The 21,876-nt window shown below is 36.7% G+C and overlaps 2 protein-coding genes across 3 annotated transcripts in view; one reads left to right on the top strand and one right to left on the bottom strand.

Moving 5' to 3' along the window:
* Positions 1-21,876, top strand: part of LOC134818510 (glutamine-rich protein 2-like) — a 103,482-nt gene that overhangs the window by 35,760 nt on the left and 45,846 nt on the right. The gene's annotated exons all lie outside the window — the stretch shown is intronic.
* Positions 113-1,969, bottom strand: LOC134818391 (H/ACA ribonucleoprotein complex non-core subunit NAF1-like). Its single transcript, XM_063827917.1, has one exon. The coding sequence runs from the start codon at positions 1,958-1,960 to the stop codon at positions 329-331; it is 1,632 nt and encodes a 543-aa protein (XP_063683987.1). The 5' UTR covers positions 1,961-1,969; the 3' UTR covers positions 113-328.

Below are 21,876 nucleotides of genomic sequence, written 5' to 3'. Positions count from 1 at the left end.
GTTTGTATAAGATTATAGGAGACTTATTAGTGAACTATATATCGGGACTGTAACAATAATTGACAAATTTACTGATTGTTGGTCACAAATAAAAAGTAACATAGTTCAAAGTCGTATTAAAATGATACTTCATACTGGTCAGTGGTCATGAATCTAATTTCAGCAGGAATTAAATTCGGCGGGATTATAAGGCACTTATCAATATCTATTACATCAGTAACTACTCAAGTTTTAGTTCATATAAGGTTAAAATATTGTGGAATAAGTTAGAGAATTATAATTTAAAAGAAATCTAAAAATAAAAACAAATCTCCCTCCTTTAAAAAGTTTAATCGTCAGTTTTTTCTAATGAAAATGGATCAAGAAAACTAGCCATGATTGATGATTTAAAAGAATTAACTTGGGTCTGATTAGGAGTATTTCTGTTTTGATTAGTTTTAACTGTATTGTATAAAGAGTCATAGCTCATTGCATCAGAACCGTTCTTTTTGTCTGCTGTAAATGACTGGCTAGAATTTGGCGCACTTTGCCTTGGGTTTATGAAAGTTCTTTCAGCAGCTTGCGGTGGAGTAGGATTAGGTTTATTGTAAACATGGTGTGGAGTGGTTGACGGTTTCCACTGGTCAGTGAAACTGTTGTAGTGATGCTTTGGTTGCTTGTTAACAGATTGGTAATTAACACTGTAATTGGGTGTTGTGCGATTCTGCAACTGTTTCTTTGGCTTTCTTTTTGTTCCCACTTTTGGTCTTGATGGGTTCTCAGGAGTTTCTTCACTTTCAGACTCAGAGCTTGAACAATCACTGTTCTTGCTATCACCGTCAGAATTTCTTTTGTATCTGCTACTATGCTCAAGTTCCCTCAGCAACTCAACCATCACATAACGACTATAACGCTCATTTGGAGAGTAGAAAAGTTCTTGATCATTGTGAAGGCCAAGGTTTGCAATGTCCGAATTTGTGTTAAACCTAATAGAGTAATATGGCTCCTTCACTGGTCCTAAAACCTCGAAAACATAGCCGACACACTTTCTGCCCTCATCAAAAATCATGCTGTCGAGATCTAATATTTTATCACAATTACAACTGTTTACTACAACAAAATCCTCAACTATCTTGTGCACTTTACCGAGAGGATTAATTTGCTCAGACTCTGTTAATGTAAGATCAATGATCTCAACCTCAGGATAAGTTTCCATAAAATAACGGTCTTTGATGTTCATGCCTTCCATTTTTCTCACTTCACTTGTAACTGACATGGGAATATTGTAGTCTGAATCAGCCCCACTGTCAGAATCTGATATTACAAAATTGTCATCATCGGAGCTGTCATCAATAACTGGCTTAACTTGTCTATGGTCTGATAAGAGTTTGCTGGCACCATCATATGTTTTATGATCAATTGGCTCAGTCTTCATAAGACTTATTATGCCCTTTAAATCTTCTTCAGCTCTAACTACGATTTCTGCAGGTCTCTGGAAAGCAAAGTTTGAGTGTTTCTGTGAGCTAGCTGAGCTAAATCGATTTTCTTCAATACATGGGTAACCTTCATCCATAACTTCTGCTTTTACTACTACACTTTTCTTTACTTCGTTGTCATCACAAGGATTACCCTCATTTACGATATTCTTAATTTTGTTGGATTTCTCGTTTTCCTTGTTCTCTGTTATACCAACAATACAAACATCAACAACATCAACATCAACAATATCTACATCTACATCAGAATCAGTCAATTCTCCACTCTCTGCTCCAGAACTTGGTTGAAGGTTATAATCTAGATATCTTTTGCCACGAATACCATCAGTTCGAGCAGAAACTAAGCTATCAGAAATTTGTTCAGAATTTTCTTTCGTCAAATCTAGACCATTTGGAGGACTTGCATTTTGTCTAACATCTTTGTCATCAAGATCGCTACAACTGTCCACATCAATGATATCTATTTCCGTATCATCGCCTGCCATATCTGAAAGAAATTGATTATCATTGATAAATATCTTTTAAAATCATGCCATTAGTAAATAATCAAAGCAAAATTCTGAAGGAGTAATCATGATGTGACAGAATTTTCTCCCGCATACAAGCTGTGGTCTACGGCATTCATACTATTGATCTACAGGATACTTTAAGGGTTATAGTTCCATTTAATTTGAGGTATGTTCAGGGGGGGGGGGGGGCCAAAAGTCAGTACCCATACGTTGGATCTTATATACCCATTACCCCGCCGTGTTTTATATTTGAGAGTTGTTGGTCATTTCATCTGGAATATAATCTGAAAAGATGGTGCGAAACGGATTTAAAATGACGAAGTTATCAAGCAATTTGTTTATCTCGTTAGCAAAATTGATTTGGTACTCAATGATTACCCAATTACGACACCATAATTGGGCTCTCTGCACGATTCCCATAATGCGGATCTAGCCTCAACCTAATCACCTGATCACACGTAATGAGCAAACTCGTTATGCTTCACATCTCGGTCATCTGAGAAGCTAGAACTCTCATTTTTTCAGGACAAACGTAATTTAAATGGCCAAACACCATTCAATAAAATTTTGCTCGGACCGACTATCCAAACTATCAAATAAATGCGAAAATGAACCTTCATTTGAAAAAAATGAACACAAATATTTTTCGATTTGACAAATTCCTCGAACCAGTGGTGGTAGTAAGTCATACCAGAAAGAATTATCTCAATTGGGCACTCAGTGACTGAGCTATTAAGGCCAACGTATGGGTACTGAGTTGTGCCCCCCCTGCAGTACATGTGTACAAGATAAATTGAGGGTTGTCGATACGTGCGTGCGCGGCTTGAGCCGCGCCGCATAACAATTTATGCGTTTAGGGGCTGGAGTACGCGTGTTTACAGATTAATGAATTGTTGCATTGTAAATATTTAAAGTTGACGATATATTATGATTAGATTTAATAGTAAATTTTTCAAAGCTGGCTTTGGACTTAGGTAAAATTATAACTTATTTATTTTAAAGAAAAAACCACGGATAGTTTTAAATTTACATAGTCGTATAACTATAATCAAGTTAATCCTGTTTTCAAGAATGCGCGGCTTTGGCGGCCAGTTATTGACTTGTACATAAAATTGAATTTTAAATAGAAATGTGAATGTATTAAAATTTAAAACTTTCAAAACGGGGGCTTATAAATATTATTATATTATGATTGTAAAATAAAGGATAAAATTTTAAATTTGTTTCAAAAAAAATTTGTTTCACTCGATGTAACTAATATTCATGAGTAATAAAGTGATAGCTTCGTCTATCTGGTCAGTGGTCATACATATTCTTTTGTCTTAGAATGTACTTTAACGTACTGCTATTTCCGTACAATGATCATGTCACCATAGCCCCTAGTTCTCCTTTCTGCTACTGACTCCATCAAAACGAATCGAATCAAATCAAGAATAATGATATAAATCATTAATACTACCGAGGACCACTACCAACTAAAGTCTGAGGAAGGTTCAACTCAGGGAGATGTAGCAGCAATGGCATTCTATGCGTTAGGGATCAAGCCTCTAGTAGATGACCTAGCCACAGCCTCCAAGCCCAGTGTTTGCAAACAGTCTTGGTATGCAGACGACAGTAGTGCTGGTGGAAAGATTGAAGGTATTAAGATATGGTGGGATACGCTGTTGGAGCAAGGACCAAAGTATGGATATTACCCAAAAGCCAGTAAGACCGTCCTGATTGTGAAGAATAGCGAGGACCTAGATCTTGCGCAGAAAGTATTCTCAGGCACTGGTATTAAAATTGAGTCTGAAGGAGAACGCCATTTGGGTGCAGCAATTGGCAGCGAAGCTTTTAAGAACAAATATGTCTCAGATAAAGTCCATAAATGGTGTCAGGACATCAAGCTGTTGTCATCAATTGCTGTTGAGGAGCCCCAAGCTGCATTGACTGCATATACTAAGGGAATTTGTCACCGGTGGACGTTCATTCAGAGGACCATCCCGGGTATAAGTCACTTGTTTCAACCATTGGAGGATTGCATCAGAACAGATTTTATTCCAGCAATCTTGGGTAAGAACGTATCAGACTTGGACCGCTCCATATTTGCATTGCCAGTCAGACATGGTGGCCTAGGTATCTCCAACCCAGTTGAAAACTGCAATAGAGAATTCACAGCCTCAGTCACCATCACAAAAGACCTCACAGACCTGATTATCAACCAGCAAAACACCCTTGAACATTACAACATGTCAATTCAAAATGACACTATAAAAAGTCTCAAGGCAATCAAGGAGAAACACTTATTTACGGTTAGCAAATCAATAGAGGAAAGTGTAAGAGATCCCAACCTAAAGAGATCTCTCCAGTTCATCAAAGAGAAAGGTTCAGGATGTTGGCTTACTGCACTTCCATTGAAGAGATTTGGCTACTCCCTGAACAAGATTGAGTTCCGTGATGCTCTGTACTTGCGTTATGGTTAAGAGATCCCTAACACCCCATTTCACTGTGCTTGTGGAGAGAGAAATAATGTGAATCACACACTTATATGCAAGAAAGGTGGCTATGTTTCTATGAGACACAACAACATCCGCGATCTAAATGCAGAGCTGCAGCGTGAAGTATGCAGAGATGTAGTGACTGAGCCAGCATTGATACCCCTTGATAATGAAGAAATTGTTGGTACCAATGCTGATAGAGCTGCACCTGATGTATCCTCACGAGGTCTCTGGAGCACATTTGAACGAACATTCTTTGATGTCTGTGTTACCCACCCCAACTCACCCACATATGACAAAAAAGATATGGAACAGATCTATAAAGCTCATGAAATGAGGAAAATGAAAAAGTACAACAACAGAATCATCCAGGTGGAAAAAGGCACCTTTACCCCACTTATATACTCAACAAATGGCGGATGGGGTCCACTAGCCACAAGATACCACAAGAGACTCGCTGAAAAACTATCCCAGAAGAGAGAAGACTATGCGGCTATTATGTGTTACATGCGCACCAGGATTAGATTCTCAATCCTCAGGAGCACCCTGATAGCGGTCAGGGGTGAGAGAGGGAGACGGCAATCGTATACATTGCCAGTCAGTGTAACTTCGTTTAACTTGATACCTGCCACCATGGACTATGAATGTTTCTAGACACTATCCTTTTGATATTGAGATATTGGTATCTCAGATCACGTGTACATCGTTCCTTTTTTTATGACACAGTAATTTATTGACACTATAATTTTAATCATTGAATCAGTATTTTTATCTGTGCTCTGCGTAATGCATCACATGAATCAGTTTTTTAATCTATTAACTTATTACACATTTGTGCTCTGCTTTAGCATCACTTGACTATTTTTAAAAATTGTTTGTTCAGGCCATGACCTTATAGTCAGCCAATTGGCCATTGCTATAATATGTGTATATTGTTTGAATATTCTTAATGTATGTATAAAAAAAAAAGAATAATGATATAAATGTCCTGGCCATTTCTAAAAACAGTCGCCCAAATTGTATTACTCGGTTTATTATTAAAGCAATAAATTACACAAAAACGTGCGCTATCAAACGGAAAGAAAACAGCAGTCATGTGATCGATGAATTAAACTATCTTGACATCGATCCGCGTAATGTAAAGCAAAAATGAAGCAATTTCAGCCAACGGTGCGCTGCATACAAACGTCAAAATGTTCTGCATGAGGTTAAGTAAAATACAATCCATAAAGTTACATAATTGAAACAGTTGTGGGCCCTTGTGGCTTGTTGTGGGAGGAATAAGTGTCCACAGACCACTGTCCCGTCGATGAAAATATGACACATGCTCATTATTGTTAAAGTGTCCTGGCATAAAGCCTATCATGTAAACAATCTATCAGAGTTTGGAGTCAAGCAAATAATTATAAAGCATTTTAAACTTGAAGGGACCTGGCAAAAATAGTTGTAAATTGGCCGACTAACAGCTTTATTAAGTATTAACCCTCGTTGTCCTCCGAAGCTTAGCTGCAATATGAAAGGATTATTTACCATTTACATAATTAAACACAACACTAACAGGGAAGATTGTTGCAAAAATGTATTTTATGCTTAAACTTAGTACGTTCTGACCATTAAATGAACTTTTTAGACGTTAAGTAACCTTGATTGACGATGTCAACCTTCCAGATCGTTGCTCTGCGAATTAACAAAGCAACGATCTAGCGAAGTAAGAATGATAGTTTGCGCGGCGCGTTGAAGCGGCGAAGTTCTCCAATAAGTAACCATAAACACTAGCAAAAGAACAATTCTTATGATGAGGAGACAGGGACTTCCAGAGACAGTCAATCCTTATTAACTTGAAAAAGTTAAGCGATACTTTACTATACTAGACTAGGGGATATAATAGTATAGGGGGTAAATAGTATTGTGAATATAAGGGCGACGGTAATGCTTGCCAGCATTGTGATGAGCATGTGTCATATTTTCATCGACGGGACTCGACAGTACAGTCTGTAAACACTTATTCTTTCCGCAACAAGCTACAAGGGCCCATAACTGTTTCAATTATGTAACTTTAATGTTTAAGGATTTATTGTTATTTATTAAATTGAAGCGAGTCATGCACTATTTGTATCGAAAAATGATGTTAAACTCATGCAAAACATTTTGACGTTTGTATGCAGCGCACCTTTGGCTGAAATTGCTTCGTTCTTGCTTTACATTACGTGGATCGATGTCAAGATCAAAAATAGTTTAATTCATCAATCACATGACTGCTGTTTTCTTTCCGTTTGATAGCAAGCTTTTGTGTAATTTATTGCTTCAATAATAAACCGAGTAATACTTGTATCACGTTGCGACCCCCACGGTCGTTTCACTATCGTCCTGACGATACAGGGGGAGCCGCGCACTTCGTGCGCGGCGGGTCATACAACGTATGACAAAGTAATACAATTTGGGCGACTGTTTTTAAAAATGGCCATGACGTTTATATCATTATTCTTGATTTGATTCCAACTCGGCGCGCGTCTTGGTAGGTTATAAACCTACAACTACCAAAACATAACTGTCAACGTGATTTTAATTATGCAAAATAAAAATACTTACTAAATTGTTGTCATACGTTGTATGACCCGCCGCGCACGCAGTGCGCGGCTCCCCCTGTAACGATAAAGTTTCACCTTATATTACCTGAGGACCCCAGGCTATTATGTTCATTAACATATACGAATAAAGATTTGGCGGAATGACAGGCTGAGCGCGGCCCAGTAAAGTTTCACCTAGTGAAACGACCGTGGGGGTCGCAACGTGATACATATAAATTGCTCATTCAAATTTGTTGAGCGATTCACTACCGGGCTGCGCCGCACTTACCTGCACCCCAGCGAACGCCGCGGGCTTCATGCGCCGCTAAAACGTTTAAATTTTATTTTTATAATTCTCCCAAGACTCCTGTTAAGACAAATTGCGAATGTTTAGCTTTAAAACTACTCTGTTCTTAAAACAATTGTTTTAATCATCGAATACTGAAGAGTTCAATTCAATCCAAGGTAAATTGTTCAAATTATGAGTGATCATGAATGAAAAATGAATAATTTACACGTAAAATTTGCCTCAAAATTTGTCTTGAAAAATAACCATAACTCTGGCTATGATTTGAATTTTGAAAATTTAAAATGCTAGTGCCGCGCACAAAAATTTTCCGCGCATTTAAAACGTGTCGATAATGCACCCAAACCAATGTCGCGTTGGATAATAGTATCCAAGCTGGTTGAATTCACAATTTTCATTTCTTGTTCCAGTTTGTAGCTTTGTGTGGCAGCCATATTGGTTTTATGCGTGCGCTTATATTGCGCGCTATCTATATATCTTACCGTTAAATGTACGTTTACAGATTTAATCGAGATCTCTGCGAGGCTTTCATAATTATGTATGATATAGCTTGATATGCTGTTACTTCAAATTGCTGTAATTTCTATTTATATTGACTGAAGTAGAGTACAAAATAAAATTATTTGCTCTCTAATTTTAAGGATGTCGACCTGCAACTGAAATTGAGTGATATTCGACTATTTCAATTTAGATTCGCTAGTCAACAAAATGATTGCTCACTCCGAAATAACGACTTTCAAGGAATGGTATGTACCCTATTATTTACAACAAGGCTCCCAGCATTATAGTAAAACATAGACAATAGACAATATTTTAATATAAACTATAATTAATTTTTGACCGGGAACATTCAGCAGTTAACTTTGTCGTATTTTAAAACAAGTAACTCGGGCCCAGTTCGTAGAGAAGATGGATTTGCTGTATTTTAAAACAAGTAACTCTGGCCCAGTTCGTAGAGAAGATGGATTTGCTGTATTTTAAAACAAGTAACTCGGGCCCAGTTCGTAGAGAAGATGGATTTGCTGTATTTTAAAACAAGTAACTCGGGCCCAGTTCGTAGAGAAGATGGATTTGCTGTATTTTAAAACAAGTCACTCGGGCCCAGTTCGTAGAGAAGATGGATTTGCTGTATTTTAAAACAAGTAACTCGGGCCCAGTTCGTAGAGAAGATGGATTTGCTGTATTTTAAAACAAGTAACTCGGGCCCAGTTCGTAGAGAAGATGGATTTGCTGTATTTTAAAACAAGTAACTCGGGCCCAGTTCGTAGAGAAGATGGATTTGCTGTATTTTAAAACAAGTAACTCGGGCCCAATTCGTAGAGAAGATGGATTTGCTGTATTTTAAAACAAGTAACTCGGGCCCAGTTCGTAGAGAAGATGGATTTGCTGTATTTTAAAACAAGTAACTCGGGCCCAGTTCGTAGAGAAGATGGGTTTGCTGTATTTTAAAACAAGTAACTCGGGCCCAGTTCGTAGAGAAGATGGATTTGCTGTATTTTAAAACAAGTAACTCGGGCCCAGTTCGTAGAGAAGATGGATTTGCTGTATTTTAAAACAAGTAACTCGGGCCCAGTTCGTAGAGAAGATGGATTTGCTGTATTTTAAAACAAGTAACTCGGGCCCAGTTCGTAGAGAAGATGGATTTGCTGTATTTTAAAACAAGTAACTCGGGCCCAGTTCGTAGAGAAGATGGATTTGCTGTATTTTAAAACAAGTAACTCGGGCCCAGTTCGTAGAGAAGATGGATTTGCTGTATTTTAAAACAAGTAACTCGGGCCCAATTCGTAGAGAAGATGGATTTGCTGTATTTTAAAACAAGTAACTCGGGCCCAGTTCGTAGAGAAGATGGATTTGCTGTATTTTAAAACAAGTAACTCGGGCCCAGTTCGTAGAGAAGATGGATTTGCTGTATTTTAAAACAAGTAACTCGGGCCCAGTTCGTAGAGAAGATGGATTTGCTGTATTTTAAAACAAGTAACTCGGGCCCAGTTCGTAGAGAAGATGGATTTGCTGTATTTTAAAACAAGTAACTCGGGCCCAGTTCGTAGAGAAGATGGATTTGCTGTATTTTAAAACAAGTAACTCGGGCCCAGTTCGTAGAGAAGATGGATTTGCTGTATTTTAAAACAAGTAACTCGGGCCCAATTCGTAGAGAAGATGGATTTGCTGTATTTTAAAACAAGTAACTCGGGCCCAGTTCGTAGAGAAGATGGATTTGCTGTATTTTAAAACAAGTAACTCGGGCCCAGTTCGTAGAGAAGATGGATTTGCTGTATTTTAAAACAAGTAACTCGGGCCCAGTTCGTAGAGAAGATGGATTTGCTGTATTTTAAAACAAGTAACTCGGGCCCAGTTCGTAGAGAAGATGGATTTGCTGTATTTTAAAACAAGTAACTCGGGCCCAGTTCGTAGAGAAGATGGATTTGCTGTATTTTAAAACAAGTAACTCGGGCCCAGTTCGTAGAGAAGATGGATTTGCTGTATTTTAAAACAAGTAACTCGGGCCCAGTTCGTAGAGAAGATGGATTTGCTGTATTTTAAAACAAGTAACTCGGGCCCAGTTCGTAGAGAAGATGGATTTGCTGTATTTTAAAACAAGTAACTCGGGCCCAGTTCGTAGAGAAGATGGATTTGCTGTATTTTAAAACAAGTAACTCGGGCCCAGTTCGTAGAGAAGATGGATTTGCTGTATTTTAAAACAAGTAACTCGGGCCCAGTTCGTAGAGAAGATGGATTTGCTGTATTTTAAAACAAGTAACTCGGGCCCAGTTCGTAGAGAAGATGGATTTGCTGTATTTTAAAACAAGTAACTCGGGCCCAGTTCGTAGAGAAGATGGATTTGCTGTATTTTAAAACAAGTAACTCGGGCCCAGTTCGTAGAGAAGATGGATTTGCTGTATTTTAAAACAAGTAACTCGGGCCCAGTTCGTAGAGAAGATGGATTTGCTGTATTTTAAAACAAGTAACTCGGGCCCAGTTCGTAGAGAAGATGGATTTGCTGTATTTTAAAACAAGTAACTCGGGCCCAGTTCGTAGAGAAGATGGATTTGCTGTATTTTAAAACAAGTAACTCGGGCCCAGTTCGTAGAGAAGATGGATTTGCTGTATTTTAAAACAAGTAACTCGGGCCCAGTTCGTAGAGAAGATGGATTTGCTGTATTTTAAAACAAGTAACTCGGGCCCAGTTCGTAGAGAAGATGGATTTGCTGTATTTTAAAACAAGTAACTCGGGCCCAGTTCGTAGAGAAGATGGATTTGCTGTATTTTAAAACAAGTAACTCGGGCCCAGTTCGTAGAGAAGATGGATTTGCTGTATTTTAAAACAAGTAACTCGGGCCCAGTTCGTAGAGAAGATGGATTTGCTGTATTTTAAAACAAGTAACTCGGGCCCAGTTCGTAGAGAAGATGGATTTGCTGTATTTTAAAACAAGTAACTCGGGCCCAGTTCGTAGAGAAGATGGATTTGCTGTATTTTAAAACAAGTAACTCGGGCCCAGTTCGTAGAGAAGATGGATTTGCTGTATTTTAAAACAAGTAACTCGGGCCCAGTTCGTAGAGAAGATGGATTTGCTGTATTTTAAAACAAGTAACTCGGGCCCAGTTCGTACGAACTACAGCAAATCTATCTTCTCTACGATCGTAGAGAAGATAGATTTGCTGTAGTTGTCAGTTTACGGACAAATAAAGTCGAAAAGCATTAATCAGAATATGTTTTAGGCTGTCCCAAAATTTCGGATTCTTTTTCTGGAGTTTGAAATTGGCGGGAATTTTAAAACTCTCGGTACCAAACCAATATTTTCAGCGCAGAGTTTTAGCGCGCGCCAAGAGCACACACGTATTTTTGCATTGAAGCCGCGCGATATTTGCACGTGCACTTCTACAGATTAAAATTTGGAGAGGGCCCTTACTGCTTACATTACTAAGTTGTTATGTAGTAATATTGTGAATTTGTCCGAAACTGGAAACAAATCTTGTAAAATTTTACGAATAGAAGTTATAGTATTACTTGACTGTAAAAATTTACTGAGTTTCACTTCCATATTTCAGGATCCGACCGCTGATATTAAAATTGAAGAGTTAGATTTCATTGGAACATGGAATTACTGTAATGGAAAATAAAACAGGTCTTGCTGAGCACTGAGGATGAAGAAATGTTATGTGGGGAGAAAATGGGCTACTGGAAGTGGACCTTCTTAAACAAAGACGACTTTCACAAAATGTTTAAAAGATCACGGTCGCGGCATCGAACCTTGGACGCTTCCCCTGCCACTGTCAGACACTCAGATTGGAATAGTAGTGTGCGCTACTCGAGCTGTTGATATATGAGTTCTTCGGTGTTATTTATATAATTGTAATATGTAATGACTGACAGTGCGAGATATCTTTTTTTGTTTCTATTTGATGTGTTTAGTGTTTGTGTTGCATTCTAATATAAACCGCGTATTAGTTTCGTGTCAATTTTAAATTTGATAAGTTTATCTTTAAACTGTATTTATTAGCAGTAATAGTTACATTTTGGTATTATCCATATATTTATTATTGTAATACTGTTGTATAATGCTGTTTCTTCCTCATTGTAGCTTACATATAGGATAGCATACTTTGCTATGATCTTTAATCACAGTTGACAATACTTGATTAGAGTTAATGATTGTACGCGTTTGAAATCTTGATTTGATATAATCATTATAACCTTTACTAATATTCAGATGAATGAATTTGATGTTTTATTTTTCCTCGGCACTATTGAAAATCCTTTAAGGGATAGAATCGGCACTGTCAAATATCTTTAAAAGGTTCGTAAACGGAATTACAGTCGATCTCCTGACAAATTTATGCCGAAAATTTGTTTTAACACGCGCAGCAATATGAAGCCCGCGGCGTTCGCCGGGGTGACCTGGGGACCTCAGGCTATTATGTTCATAAACATAGACAATAGAGATTAGGCGGAATGACAGGCTGAGCGCGGCCCAGTAACGCCGCACAAATTCAAATAATGCTTCTCGTGACCACGAAATTATTTGTATCACGTTGTGACACCCACGGTCGTTTCACTAGGTGAAACTTTATCGTTCTGACGATACAGGGGGAGCCGCGCACTTCGTGCGCGGCGGGTCATACAACGTGTGACAAGAGATTATAGCGATGCATCAATATCCAATTATGAAGTATACTTTTAATAGCGTGTATCTGTCCTAAAAAATTAATAAATGTTACAGTTTGGTAGTACAGCTTCTATTAAGATTTAAAAGTGAATTTATATTGGCTGTCATAAAATATCTGATCTAGTATACCTGAACATTTTTTTACAATAGTTAAAGCGGGTGGACCTCTTTTCTCATCTATTCCAAGACAGTCAAATAAATAATATTTACTGCTTGCATTGTTTGGGTCAAGTTTTCTTAGCTTTGTTTATCAAAAGTTTTAGTTTATACTTAACTGTTAACAACTTTGAATTATCATTTAAGGTTGACCCAAGACACCATTTAGCGAGTGTGCTGATAAAAGTGGTCCATTTACAATCGCAATCAAATGTAAGATGCACCCAATAACAAGTCTGAAGCATTGTTAATTATTCTCTGGCCTTTTCCATTCTCCGACCTTTTTCATTACATGTGCTTTTTATTGTAGCTATTTGTACATCATATACTAACGAAATTTAATGCTTAAAATTTTATAGTTTGGGCTGTTCACTGATCTTTATACATTTTAATTACAGAGGTATTTATATTAATTCCATATATCTAATATTTATGCTAAATATACGGATTCATTAACCCTCAATCACGATTTCCCAATTATTCGACTGACTCAAACGAGGAGATTTCACTCATATGTGTTATATGTTGTATAGATCCAACACAATTCTTAGCTCATTCCTTAGAATAGGTGACACTAGAATTTAATCAAGGTTTTTAGTTTTTGTCAAAAGTTCAAGACTTTTCTTAATCGGTTTTACATGTCATGAACAACATCAATTGTAACAAGCTGTCTCGCAAGCCCAGGCTATGCTTAAAAGAAGCTTGTCTTTGCTACATTTAGAAGAGTTATAAGTTTCAGGAGTTAACATTTTTTTCAGTTCACATTTTTTCTAATACAAATATCATGATTGTTGGTCATCAATAACAATAGCATTTCCACTATATGCATACCTTCTTTGCATTACATAATTTAAGTACATTGCACACCTTCAAACAAGAGGCAATTATTCCATTTGGAATTTTATTACATTATGTCTATGACATTATGACAGAGTACATTTTCAGATTATTTAGTAACAATAAATAATGATATGTTTGGATATGTATCATTGAATATTCTAGTGTTCTAACCTAAACCTAGGGACCAAAAACATGCCCTTGGCAGGAAATGTGCATCTTTGAATAATGGAAACTATATAGTTCAGATTAAGTTTATGAATTTACTAGGTGGTGATGTAACAAGGTGACGGAATGAAAGCATTACTGCTTCAAAAGGGTTCTACTGTCCTAAGATAATGGAATTTAGCTTCAATATAAACACCTTCCTCAAAGATGAAATCACTGTAATTGATAGGAATCACGACCTGCTAAAATATTCTTTTACTAGATATCCCAAAGAAAAGTGAGTAGAGTTGACTATTTGCATCTAAAAAGTTAAACTAACTTGACTTAATCTATGTAGATTAATGCTAAATTATTCATAAACTTGTCTATTGGCTATTTTATCGTTAGAATTATAATCTTGCAGTTATATAATATACGCTAATCTAACTGCGTATAATGCGATTACACTATTAATTGCACGAGGCGCAGCCGAGTGGAAATTGATACAATAATCGCACGAGGCGAAGCCGAGTTCGATTACTGCAGTTATTTCACGAGGCGCAGCCGAGTGCAATAACTGGTGTAATCGTATTATACATGCAGTTAGATTCACGTATAACTCCACGCCTCTGATGTTATAACCAGTGTAATTAGTTTATAATCGCACCGACTTTGTTGTTATACAGGGTGGGCCTCAAAAGTCTACCCATCCTTATCTCTTAAAATTGTAACAGCTCGCTGAGATCTCACTAATTATTTTATTTCAGAATGGAAAAGCGCCATAACTTACGTTCTGATTAATATTTTTGATTCAAATTTTTAGAGAATGTCAATCATAATTAGACACAACTTCGTGCTAAGTTTTGTGTGAGTCTGAGCTTGTCTGACAAAGTTAGCTCCTGAGTGTGCTAGCTTTAATTTCTCACCCAGAACTGTTTACATTGGTTAAGGGGACATACACCAAAAGCTTCTATACCCTGGCCCTGCTGTTAACGTCATATTAAGAAAGTATACATAAAAAAAATAAGATTTGATACATTAAAAATTATTTTTGAGGAACCGCACTTTCGAAAAAATAAATATTTTCTTTTTCGAAATTTTTGGAAATTTTGAGAAGTCTGTCACTGTAATACCGATATTTTGGTCATTTTAAACGTTTATTGACTGATATTTTAACTGAACATTATTTACAATCCGTACAAGAAGCCCTTTAAAGGATTTTATAATTAAAATATAGATGACGAAGTTACAGGCCAAACAAGGTCGAAAGAAGCAAAATTGAAATTTTTGTAAAAATCAAAGTTGTATATTTTACCATTCACCCAGGTCATAAGATATCGCTTCAAAAGTTCTTGTGAGTGTAGCTGATGATCATATCCAACTTTGTGGAACAGGATTTCTCTCAATTTTGAGTTTAAAGGTATGAAATGTGGCCTCAAACGACTTAGTAAAATTCATCGTAAAAAGGGCCAAACATGGCAGATTTAAGGCTTAAAATGCCTATAACTCAAAAAGTATCAGTTTTTTTGAAATAATTTTTACAGGATCGTAATCAGCTTGGTAAGACGAATCTTTTAGTACCAAATTTATAATAGTTAAAGACACAAAATTTGTAAAAAAATGTGTACAATTTGTACAAAATTTATACAAGGGGGGACCCTTGTGTTCGAGCTAGAAAATTATTTAAGACAATTTGTCTTTTAAAATCACCTATTTGGTACTAAAAGATTCGTCTTTTCAAGCTGATTACGATTCTGTAAAAATTATTTCAAAAAAACTGATACTTTGTGAGTTATAGGCATTTTAATCCTTAAATCTGCCATGTTTGGCCCTTTTTACGATGAATTTTACTAAGTCGTTTGAGGCCACATTTCATACCTTAAAACTCAAAATTGAGATAAATCCTGTTCCACAAAGTTGTATATGATCATCAGCTACACTCACAAGAACTTTTGAAGCGATATCTTATGACCTGGGTGAATGGTAAAATATACAACTTTGATTTTTACAAAAATTTCAATTTTTATTTTTCGACCTTGTTTGGTCTGTAACTTCGTCATTTATTGTTCAATTATATAATCCTTTCAGGGATTTTTTGTACGGATTGTAAGTCATCTTCAGTAACAAAATCAGCTAAAAGACTTTTAAAATGACCGAAATATCGGTATTACAGTGACAGACTTCTCAAAATTTCCAAAATTTTCGAAAAAGAAAATATTAATTTTTTCGAAAGTGCGGGTCCTCAAAAATAATTTTTAATGTATCAAATCTTATTGTTTTTATGTATACTTTCTTAATATGACGTTAACAGCAGGGCCAGGGCATAAAAGCTTTTGGTGTATGTCCCCTTAATAGAAACCACCAAAAAAAATCCTGGGTAAAAAAATAAAAAAACCACCGATTTATTTATGTTTTACCAATTCTATTCACCATGATACATCGCACATTCCATGTAAGAAGAACGATATAAACAAGCAGGAAGGATCATCTGTGATAGTCCTTATCAGTTAAAATATAGAGAGAATGGAATGTGCGATGGATCCATGTGAATAGAATTGGTAAAACGTGAATAAATCACTGGTTTTTTAATTTTGTGACCCAGGATTTTTTTTGGTGGTTTCTATTAACCAATGTAAACAGTCCTGGGTGAGAAATTCAAGCTAGCTCGCTCAGGGGCTAAATTGGTCAAATAAGCTCAGTGAAGCTCGCAATCACACAAAACTTGCCACAAAGGTTTAGATACTTGTTATTAACATTCTGTGAAATTTAGAAGCAAAAATATTTATCAGAACATAAGTTATGCCACTTTTTGTTTTACAAATAATTAGTGAGATCTCAGCCTCATACTGTGTTGTGTTAATGCAATGTAAGGATTGACTTATTCCAAACACAAGGAAAGATGTTGTCCTAAACTATAAATTCAAATTTATGCCCAAAATATATTTCGTGTGACTATTGCGCTAACGGTCGTCAAACTACCTCAGGTAGTTAATTTAAGTCAATACTTGAATCAGCACCTCACAGTAGTAAAATACTCGGTTTTAATTAGGTCCTCATTTTACGAGGTGTTCTCTCTAACTCTAATTATCTGCCTGAGCCATGATTTACAGCAACTTTCAGGGAATCAGTGCAATTAGTTTAGTAATCGTACCTAATAATCTTCCAGTTCACACAAAGAAGAGCTGAAAGAAGTGATAAATAAACTTGGTACAAACTCAGCCCAGGTAATTCGATCTTAAAACCTTCATTCAATATACCAAGCTGAGGAAACAAGAATTTGTGCTAGAAATTTGATCACTAATTGTGATATCTCCAAACTTAATTTTAGAATATTATCTGACACATTTTTGTGCAGGCTCAAGGACTGAATGGTGCAGTTACATCTGTCGAGTTACTCCTCGTGGCTGAACAAAGATGTTACATTCTCAAGGACTTAAACTGCACTAGGTAATTGATTATGTATACAATATACAGATAGCAGGGTGTCCTAAAAAAGGCACCCAAGTGATCAGTAATGATAACTCACAAACGGTTTGAGAACGGCATTTATTATATACAAGATTACGGTAAAGGTATAAGGTATGACATCCGGAGTCCCAGAAACATTTTCAGACCTGAAGTTCATTCGAGTAGGGTGTGGCAGCTTCATGACGTATTTTTACAAATTGTTTCATATCTTGCTCATTTTATATGCTATCGTTTGTTCTTGGTCAAAAAGAGAAGATCGTATATTGAGCTTGGATAACCACCTCATTTGCTTGAGTGCAGTTTTCATTAGTAGGTACTGTGGTGATGAAAGGATTAACCTTTGCTAATGTCAGTATCATTGCCAGGGAGTTATCAGTAACTCGTGTTCTCTGCAATAAATATGTTAGGAGGCGAGCTGGAAACTAATAGAATTGCTCTCTAGCTCTCCAAATTATATGTAGGTCTAAGGGTTAACCATTTGTTCAAATAATTCAAGCAATTTCCATATCTTACAATAATTATGACAAACATTTAAATTGAAGTGGTAATGTCTAGCTCTTCTAGATAACAATATACAACAATAAAGTTTTAGCAAATGAATATTTTATGAAGGAGTCCATATAATGCCACAGTCATCAACAACATCATGCCCTCTGGTGATTTTCTTTCGTCATTAATTGCTGGTTACTGCTCCTCAATTAGCACCTTAAAATCTTGAAATTGATTTGAACCTCGAATAGATTGATAAAGGAGCATTTTGTTTGACGACCGTTTATGTTGTACACTATTTCACATTGAGGAGTCAAAACTTGTTATTTTCGGTACAAACTGGTTAATTTGATGTTTTCAGAACATTTATCCAAATTGAATCTGAGTATTCTGAGTCCTACTTCACCTCCGGACGAGGACGGACAATTGATAATACTGGAGGTTCCAAACGAAACCATCAAACCAATTATTGATTTTACAACGGCTCTTTTGGATGACCGAGGAAATACATTTAATCCAACTGTAGATGTCGTTATTGGCGTTTTAGCGATAACCTGCATGGTTGTTGCGATTGCGGGTAATTTGTTGGCTTTTCTGTACTTCAGGAGGAAAGTCAAGATATCGCTTCCGTTGTACTTGTACGCTATCATTAGTGCTATTGACTTCGGCGACGCTTTATTGTCTACTCCAGTTATTGATTCGCTCCTCCATTCAAGATCTCCTAGGATTTTTGATCAGACTGCAATTTGTGTACCTTGGGCGTTGGTGTATAGTTACTTCAGAAGAATGTCTATGATCATGGTTATGGCAGTGGGATTAACGAGAGCCATTGTAACGTACAGTCCCTTCCGAAACATAAGAACCAGCACGGTATTATTCACAATTATAGGTTATGCCGGGCTGGTATTAATCATAGACGTCGTCTACTTTTCCGCAGGTTGGCTCAAGACAAAGTATCGACCAAATGAGTCATTCTGCGAGATCTACCCGACTTCGATATCGGCAAAGGTAGCCGTCTACTCCGTACTTCTCCAAGTTGAATTCATCGTTCCCTGTTTGATTGTTGTTGTGAGCTCTATTGTCTGTACGGTATCATTGGTAGGACCCTGGCGGACTGTATCCAAAAGAGAAAAGGGAAGAAGGAGGGCTACAATCACCATAGCACTCTTCTCGTGTGTGTTTCTCATATGCAACCTACCGGTCTTTCTTCTTCAACTGAATTACCTTTTGGCTCAGTTTACGTCAATTTCGACGGTGGATGATTTTAAAAATCATGTTTTTCTTGGATGGTACGCTCATTTGCTCTCTCATTTCTTTTTAAGCCTACTGAACACTGCTCTCAACCCATGCTTGTATTTCCTGCGAATGCCGAACTACCGACAGTGGCTGATTGACATTTGGACAGACCCAGGTATACTGCTTAGACAGCGATCCAATACGATGGTATCCCAAAGAAGGTCCTCCGAGTATTCCAACAAAAGCTACAACATTTCATTTGAACGATATCGCAGAAGCAGTTTGGCAAATAGCGGTCAAACTTCCAGCAGCCAATCTTTTAGCAAACGAGATATAAATATATAAATATAAATACAGGGTGGGCCAAAAGTCAGTACCCATACGTTGGCCCTAATAGCTCCGCCGTGTTTTATATTTGAGAGCTGTTGCTTTGCAGATGGCATACTGTACTTACTGGTTCGAGGATTCCGTCGTCAAAATTGGAAAATTCGAATATTTTAGACCACGCCCATTCAACATTAAAACACCTATATTGTTTTCTCTGAACATGCTGAACGCCTAATTTTTTCAGAGACGGTAGATTATCAAATGTTGCATATGATCTGAAAACATGAGGCAAAACGGATTAGAAATGATGAAGTTATCAAGCATTTTCTGTATCTCGTTAACAAAATTGACTGGGTGATTATGTGACACCGTGACACGACACCTTAATTGGGCACCCTTAACAATTCCCATAATGTTTAACGGGGTAGTTAACGGGGTCACCTTATCACGTGATTAGGTAAACCAATCACCTGATCACACGTAATGAATAAACTCGTTATGCTTCATATCTCGGTCATCTGAGAAGCTACAGTTCTAATTTTTTCAGGACAAACGTAATTCGAATGGCCAAACACAATTCAATAACATTTAGCTTGATCAGACTATCCAAACTATCAAATAAATGTGAAAATGAACCTCCATTTGAAAAAAATGAACGCGAATATTTTTCGAGTTGACAAATTCCTCGAACCAGTGGTGGTACTAAGTCATACCAGAATGAAGTATTTAAATTGGGCACTCAGTGACTGAGCTATAAAGGCCAACGTATGGGTACTGACGTTTGGCCCACCCTGTATATTAAATAGACAAAATAAGTAGACTCGACAAAGTTGAAAGTAACGATGCATGACATCGTCTCATTCTAACATTGAATTATTACTACACACTTTGAATCATTGTGTAGAATCAAGTTTGGTATGATATAATGTTGAATATTATTTTGTTAGTAATCCGTGAAATTTTATGTCTAAATGATCGAAGGAAACATATGGATTTTGTTAAAGTTAAAACTCTTAATACCGGGAGCGGTGCGGTACAAAAATCAAAGTATAGATAGTTTTGACAGTTCCAAATCGCATGTTTCGGGGAGAGGAATAATCGCAGTGCGGTTGGCCCGTAGCCAAGTTTTTGGTTTATATGGGAGTTTCACGGTATTGAGAGTTTTTAATGTTCAATTTAATGTTCAATTAAACGCACTAATCGTGCTTCAATTTTCCAAATCGGCACAAACTTATATTAGTGCTTTTCATTAAAAAATGAGGCACAAGCTTACTTACAGCTTACATATTATGTAGTCAGTGTATTGGACTGACTAGACCAGGTTAAAACTTAAAACATTCCTATCTCATTACATAATTTGATAATTACTCATTTGGGACAATTATTCTTTATCTGTGTAATGTGGCTATTATTCCCAAATAAACTAAAAGAAGGGAACAATGTTACACGCATGTTAATTATTGGTAGTGACCGGCGCCCTACCGGCAGCGGTATCTGCTTGAACTACCTAATTATTAACTGTTCATTTTACAACTGCCATTAACAAGTGAAACATTTCAGACCAAATGGAACGGTTATTGGGTTTTTAAAAGTTGGAGCCAAGAAACTCTTCTTTATCGTAAGTGATTACAACAATATCTCCATCCTATTACACTTCGTTAGGGTTGAAAAGTGAAAATAGAAAATGTATACATTTTAAACCAAAGTGTGTGAAAGAATGAATCCAAATTCAATAGTCTAATTCTACGTAACAAAATTGTAACTATTGTTATAATAATCTCAAGACTTGATATATAATAGAAAACATGCAACAAGTTGCAACACATTGCCGTATAAAAAGATGTTACTGCTACTGCATAGTGCATATCAGTTATTTATCATTACAAAAGTACATTTATCACTCAATATGTTATGAACAATAGAGAACAGTACAATACTCACTCCTCACCTCAGAACCCTGACTCTAACCAAGTTGAAGTAACTCCGCTGTGTGTTCTGGATTTCTACGTTAACGAGGCCCGACAACGACAAGGGCACGGTTACAAGCTGTTTTCTAACATGATGGAGGTTTGTTTTACAGACGTTTTTGGAGACCACGTAATGAAAAATAATAAATTCATAACACAGCCATATATAATTACCTTACAAGACATATTTATGTGGATCATAATTCTGTGGATCGGAATTATGGGGGAACGAAAATATGGGGATTTTTTTCAGAAATCCCCAAATTTCGTACCCCAAATTAAATTGTCGCATTTTCACGCTAAATTATTTCAGAGAAATCAAAATCAGTTTTTTAAAATATGGGGATTTTTTCCAAAAATCCCCAAATTTCGTACCATATAAATATGTCTCGTAAGGTATACAGTTATACAACGCCTGCGTCTAGACCGCGAGCTAAAATTAAACTTCTCTTTCAGAACGAAAACACCTCTCCTGGCTCCCTTGCCATAGACAGACCATCAGAAAAGATGCTTGGTTTCTACAAGAAGAGATTCAACATATCCGCACCTATTAACCAGGTATTATAGAGTTATTTAATTTATTTTCAACCTGTCCGCACCTATTAACCAGGTATTATAGAGTTATTTCATTTATTTTCAACCTGTCCGCACCTATTAACCAGGTATTATAGAGTTATTTAATTTATTTTCAACCTGTCCGCACCTATTAACCAGGTATTATAGAGTTATTTAATTTATTTTCAACCTGT

Source organism: Bolinopsis microptera, chromosome 7 (assembly GCF_026151205.1).
Source record: "Bolinopsis microptera isolate Bmic1 chromosome 7, MBARI_Bmic_1.0, whole genome shotgun sequence".
Lineage (NCBI taxonomy): Eukaryota > Metazoa > Ctenophora > Tentaculata > Lobata > Bolinopsidae > Bolinopsis > Bolinopsis microptera.
This window is presented reverse-complemented; position numbering and strand designations above follow the sequence as displayed.

Bases quoted from the DNA above. Each gene is read 5' to 3' on its own strand.
- LOC134818391 (XM_063827917.1), bottom strand. From the start codon at position 1,960: ATGGCAGGCGATGATACGGAAATAGATATCATTGATGTGGACAGTTGT.